The following is a 6,879-nucleotide window of genomic DNA, read 5'->3' as shown; positions in this document are numbered from 1 at the left end:
AGAATCGAATCGAAAAAATCAATATATTATCGAATCGTGACCCCAAGAATCGATATTGAATCGAATCGTGGGACACCCAAAGATTCACAGCCCTAATATATATATATATATATATATATATATATATATATGTATATATATATATATATATATATATATATGTATATATATATATATATATATATATATATATATATATATACAGCCTTGCCCTCGGCCAAATTCATTCTGCCCAATGGTGTCCACCGAGTCTAAAAGTTTTTTTAAACAGTAATTTGACTCAAGCAAAAGTAAAATGCATTGTAGTCATACAAATAATTACTTGAATTCAGTGAAAAATGGCTTAAGTACCGAGTAACTGGTGAGCAAGTTCTGATTTATTTAGTAGCTATAATGGTACTTACACTACAATTGTAGTTGGTCTGTGTGTGTGCGTGTGTGTGTGCGTGTGTGTGTGTGTGTGTGTGTGTGTGCGTGCGTGCGTGCGTGTGTGTGTGTGTGTGTGCAGTTTGTGAGGGAGACAGAAATCCTAGTATGTTCTGTACAACAAAAGATGCTCAATTTACAATCACTTATGATGCTACAACAGGGCTTATGTAAGAATATGGGCAGCTAAAACATGAAAAAGTCTACAACTTATCGCAAATTGTTTTCTCTATTTGGAAGTGGATTTCTTGTAGGCTAAAATTTAACCATTTCTACAGACACAGATCACAGTGCATGATATAAATGTTATTTTGTAAAGTGTCTAATTAAACATTGACAGCTAAATGCTGAATTTATTATCTTCATAATTTTGTTCAGTGTGTTTTTGACTCGAAAACATGCATATTTTCCCAACAATAACACTCTGTCAAATGTTATTCTAAACAAGCAGGTTGGGTTAAAGTATGGACTCTGTCCATGCAAAGTTATCAATTTCTTTACTGAATACTTAAAGGGGAACTGCACTTTTGGGGGGGGAATGTTGCCAATAGTTCACAATCATTATGAAAGACATGTATTTTTTTTTTAAAATAATTAAAACAAATTTACATTATAGCAATCAGTTGATAAAACATTGTCCTTTACAATTATAAAACCTTTTTTATAAAAAATCTACTACTCTGCTTGCATGTCAGCAGACTGGGGTAGATCCTGCTGAAATCCTATGTATTGAATTAATACAGAATTGTTTTGAATCGGAAAAATATTGTTTTTGAATCGAGAATCGAATGGAAAAAATCAATATATTATCGAATCGTGACCCCAAGAATCGATATTGAATCGAATCGTGGGACACCCAAAGATTCACAGCCCTAATATATATACATATATATATATATATATATATATATATATATATATATATATATATATATATATATATATATATATATATATATATATATATATATACATATATACATATATATATATATATATATATATATATATATATATATATATATTAGGGCTGTGAATATACATATATATATATATATATATACATATATATATATATATATATATATATATATATATATATACATCACGGGTGGGCAAATTAATGCGTTAATTACGAGTTAACTCATCAATCTATTAACGGCGACAATTATTTTATCGCACATTTGCGTATCTTGTTTACATGCTTTTATTTTGTTAATGCCTTTTCTTAACAAGATGGCATCGCCCGGATGGGCTTCGGCGTCGAGGGGCTCTTGGTAAAGATGGAACATTTAGCAAAAATACCGGACAATTCTGCAAATTTCATTTCTGGCTTACAGCGTGGTCACTCCGGGATCACTTACGACCGCCAGACAATTCTGAATGTGCATAGATCGGGCCGTTTTGGACTGAATGACGCGTGCTTGCTAGACCGGCTAGCTAGCATGGGAATACTTTGCCGGCTACATCCAGCGGCCTGTGAAGCAGCGGAGTATATATGTTGTCTGTCTATTTATAAATAATGCAGACGCAGAGTGTTGGCTGAGTTCTTAATGTTTGCTTTCAGAGCATGCATATCACAACATACAAGATGCCGTCATGGCGACACAACCTATACCGGGCTACCACGCATGCTCGTCACTCCTGTTGCATGCTGGGTAGGGTAGTTCTTTTTTTCCCTGGCTCATAACATCACAATATAGTACCATGTATATGCGTTCAGTTTATCAAAGCACCAAGCAAAAAATCGGAAAATTCCCATCATATCAATTCCTAGATATGATCATAATTATTTTAAGTGCACTACGCATAATAAACACAACATTATTAATATTGCTACTACGGATAATTTGATCAAAAATTCCCTAAAACAGCCCACTTCCTATAATATAGGTTTTTTAAACATAAGATCCCTGATAAAAAAAAATGTTTCTGCTTTTACCTCAGAAATTGCCTGTTCAGATGTTATGATTGTGGCTCAGAGATTTGTATGTAGATTATATTTATTTTCCATAACAAACAGGATAATTTAAATACCCTGGCAGTGTCATTAAGCTTAAATGTTTGTATTTACATTTTTTGAATTGATTTTCATAAAATATGCTATTTAACTGCTACTGTTTGACAAGGACTGATTTAAATTGTGTTTGCACAACAAATGCTTTGGCGCTTTTGTTCATGTGGGAGAATATTCCAATAAAGGTGCATTACACACTACTTTTGAATTCATTATTGGGCTTTGCGTACACAATGCAGTTAATCGTGATTAATCGGATAAATAGTGCGATTAACTTCGATTAAATTTTTTAATCGTTGCCCAGCCCTAATATATATATATATATATATATATATATATATATATATATATATATATATATATACATATACAGCCTTGCCCTCGGCCAAATTCATTCTGCCCAATGGTGTCCACCGAGTCTAAAAGTTTTTTTAAACAGTAATTTGACTCAAGCAAAAGTAAAATGCATTGTAGTCATACAAATAATTACTTGAATTCAGTGAAAAATGGCTTAAGTACCGAGTAACTGGTGAGCAAGTTCTGATTTATTTAGTAGCTATAATGGTACTTGCACTACAATTGTAGTTGGTCTGTGTGTGTGTGTGTGTGTGTGTGTGTGTGTTTGTGTGTGTGTGTGTGTGTGTGTGTGTGCGTGCGTGCGTGTGTTTGTGTGTGTGTGCGTGCGTGCGTGCGTGCGTGTGTGTGCAGTTTGTGAGGGAGACAGAAATCCTAGTATGTTCTGTACAACAAAAGATGCTCAATTTACGATCACTTATGATGCTACAACAGGGCTTATGTAAGAATATGGGCAGCTAAAACATGAAAAAGTCTCCAACTTATCGCAAATTGTTTTCTCTATTTGGAAGTAGATTTCTTGTAGGCTAAAATTTAACCATAACACCTCTACTGAACATTTGGAGAGATGCAAAACTTGCACGCCTGGTGCATTGGTATGTTTGTTTTTGACCAAGCTTGCTGTTTTGCACATGGCAGCTCTAGAAAACGATGCCTTCCGCTTAAGAGTGCATTATGCTCCCCTCCCCTCCAAGAGGTGGAGACATCCAACAAGAAAGCAAAGTGTGACTTAGCTGACCTGCACACAGCATAGTCAGAGCTCTGCTCACAAAAGGAAGTGTTCGGACTGAGGTCAGAACTCGGAGCTTTGCCACGGTCACTCAGTCAGGGTGATTCCAATTTACATTTCTCATAATGAAGGGTTAAAGGAGCCTCCTGCAAGTTCTGATTTCTTGGACCAAGACTTGGATAAAGTGTGCAATATTATATTGAATATTATAGTCTACATTGTGTCCCTATTATGAGTTTAGAAACTCTTGGCTAATTACGCCAAATTTGATGTTCCGCTTCTTCACCTTCACACTAACTTTCTTACTTCCGATTGTTAGTGGTCAGGATGTCGATCTCCCAGCGGCGCTCAAACGTGCATATCAACCGTCCAATCAAAACATGTGTTTGCTTTTTGTGCAAACAAAGCAGGAGCAACAATGTGTAACAATATATTTACTCTTTATTGCCCAAATGTCACAACCCTGTTACAAATATTACTTCAAGTGGCGGTGAAAACGCTTGCAACTTAAAGCATGACAAGAAGTCGAGAGAGCGCTCTTATCTCAAAGTAATTGTAAGTTAAGGTAACACTGCATATGAAACTCTGTTTTTCAACCTTTTGAAGTAGAGGTGTTGTTTTTTGCTTTTTGAAATTAAAACAAGCTGATTTTTTTTCTCAGAAAGTGTGTAAGTTACACTAATAATATCAGAAAAAATAATAATTTCTTCAGGTAGGCCAACATTTGTTGAGAAATAGACTTCCAGGTCCTTCACATCCACCAAATTCTTGTCATTTTCACTTCTTCTTCACTTCATCTTCTACAGTATTTATATTTATTGATAATACACCAATTGTTTTCCGATTTTTGTTGAAATCCTGTTTGTGTTTTTTTAGGTCAAGTTACGGGGAATAATTAAAACAATGATTGCAAATTCATGAAATTACAATGTTTTAATAGACTTTTAATAGACATTGCAACTTTTAACACAACTTTCTAAAAACGCGGCTGCAAATTCAAGCATTTTAGGCCACAACAATCACAAACATTCCCAAAGGGACTGATAAATGTCAACTAATGTTTTGGAGGCAATCAACTTTCAACTACATTTTGTGAAAACATGCAAAAACATCGGAATAAATTGTTCCAGTAGATGAGTGTTAAAGATTAAATGTGCTCTTTACTACTGGTGTAGTTATGGAATGTCTCATGTTCATTGTCTTATGTTGCAGAAAACTTTGGCTACAGAAGTCCAGATGAGGATGTCTACAACGAAGCTGGTACTCCAGACTCCGATGCACCAGATGGGCTTTACAGCAGCGAGGAAAGCAGTTCGGCTCTACATTTCAGCGGGGACAGAGATGTTGGCCAGCAGAGCCCTCAGGACCCCAGCAAAGACTCAAAAAGCCCCAGAAGAGGCTCTGCAGGTCAGCTCATCAGCGTGCAGCCGAACGGGGGCCACGGTGGGCAAGGAAAACCTAAACGGAAACGCTCAGGCACGGACTCCAAGTCGGGCAAACCCCGCCGAGCACGCACTGCCTTCACCTACGAGCAGCTGGTGGCACTGGAGAACAAGTTCAAGTCCACTCGCTACTTGTCTGTTTGCGAGCGGCTCAACCTGGCACTGTCGCTGTCCCTCACCGAAACCCAGGTCAAGATCTGGTTCCAGAACCGGCGGACCAAGTGGAAGAAACAGAACCCCGGCGCAGACACTTCAGCTCCCACCAGTGCAGGAAGCGGAGGAGGCGCCGGGGGAGGAATGGGCGGCGCTCTGGGCGGCCTCAGCCCGCTAAGTCCGTCACCCCCAATCAGTGGGCACCTGGCCTTACATACCGGCTACGCAACTGGACACCATCACCCTCCTGCGGGCAGCCTGGTCCAACTTCCTTTCCTCACCACCAGCCATGTTCTGTCTCCTTTCATGCTGGGGACGCAGAGCTACGCTGCACCTGCCTTCTACAGCTCACACCTGTAGGTGGACGCACCTGCACGAGGACACTCTGAGCCGAGGGACTGATGTGTTTCAGCCAACCAGCAAATGCTGATTGAGCTCCTTTTTAAGACAAAGCTTTAATTTTGATTGTTTGGACTGACTGTGAATATTGTACATATTGGATTGCCATAGTGAGAAAATATAAAATGTTAGATACGGAATGATCTATTATTAAAAGTACCGTGTTGCTTCAGCAGTGTTTTCCTTTCACCTTTCTGTTTTTCAAGTTGTTGACATGAAGTTAGGATCGACTGATCTTTGATAATAAACAAAGATAACGACAAAACATGCAAGTGTGTTTTTCATCAACCTTCAAAAAGTACACCGACAGCTCGATTTTAATTGGTCCGCAACACATTCTAGAGATAAAGTAAACATGTCCAGGAGTAGAACACAACAATAACAAAAAAAAATAGAAACAATATTCTGGTCCAATCTCCCTGAAAAATGAGACTGCATAACCAATATGGCCTACAACCTCTTTTTTCTCTTCCTTTAGTGATTGTCACACACACACTAGATGTGGTGAAATCAACCTCTGCATTTGACCCATCCCCTTGCTCACCCCCAGTGAGCAGCAGCGGTGGCTGCGCCTGGGAATTATTTTGGTGATTTAACCCCCAATTTCAAACCTTGATGCTAAGTGCCAAGCAGGGATTAAATGGGTCCCATTTTTGTAATCTTTGGTATGACTCAGCCGGGGATTGAACTCACGACCTACCGATCTCAGGGCAAACACTTTAACTCCATTCTTCCATCCATTTTCTAGAAATTGTCTCTCTCCAGGTGGCTGGAAACACAATTAGCTTGCGTTGATGATTTTTTTTTTTAACATTGTGCTTTTTTATAGTGGAAAACAAAAAGGACATACAGACGCATTTAATAAGAATTAAAAAACAAAACAACCTGCAGTGTGTTGGTGTCCTGCAAGATTTTGTACTTTGTAATGTCGACCTTTTTCATTGTGTTAGTGTAAGTTAGGCACAGCTGACATATTCCTTATTTTCTGTATTTTCCTATCCAGCGCTCTTACTTTTGTTGACTTTCTGTCTGGTTTCACTAGTCTGGCCGAGGCGCTGTTTCCCTCACCTGTCCCTGATTGGTAACCTGAGCACACCTGTTTGTGGCTGACCAATCAGGCTCCTTTATAAGCCAGCCTGCCCAGCAGTCAGGGCTGGAAGATGGCCTCAGTTATGGCCAATGTCAAATGTGTTGGTGTTAAACAATTAAAGACTTGTCTTACCTGCACTTTGCCCTCCTGCCTCTGCATCTTGAGGCCACAACTATTGCAGCAATGCGTGAGCGTGACACATAGCACTATTATTGTGAAGCGGTGTCTCGAGATGTTTTGACGACGTGACAAGAATAAAGAATATTAG

The 6,879-nt window shown here is 38.5% G+C and overlaps 1 protein-coding gene across 2 annotated transcripts in view; it reads left to right on the top strand.

Annotated features, from left to right (window-relative positions):
- The window catches only part of nkx1.2lb (NK1 transcription factor related 2-like,b), a 16,690-nt gene extending 10,902 nt beyond the window's left edge, over window positions 1–5,788 (top strand). For both annotated transcript variants that reach the window (XM_061899593.1, XM_061899592.1), the window contains one exon: window positions 4,740–5,788. In XM_061899593.1, coding sequence (XP_061755577.1) covers window positions 4,740–5,482 — 743 coding nt within the window. In that variant the 3' untranslated portion in view covers window positions 5,483–5,788. The remainder of the gene's footprint in view (window positions 1–4,739) is intronic.
- The last annotated feature ends 1,091 nt before the right edge of the window (window positions 5,789–6,879 follow it).

This window comes from Nerophis ophidion, linkage group LG05 (genome assembly GCF_033978795.1).
Source record: "Nerophis ophidion isolate RoL-2023_Sa linkage group LG05, RoL_Noph_v1.0, whole genome shotgun sequence".
In the NCBI taxonomy this organism is placed as follows: Eukaryota; Metazoa; Chordata; class Actinopteri; order Syngnathiformes; family Syngnathidae; genus Nerophis; species Nerophis ophidion.
Note: the sequence above shows the minus strand (reverse complement) of the source record. Positions and strands in the feature narration are given on the sequence as shown.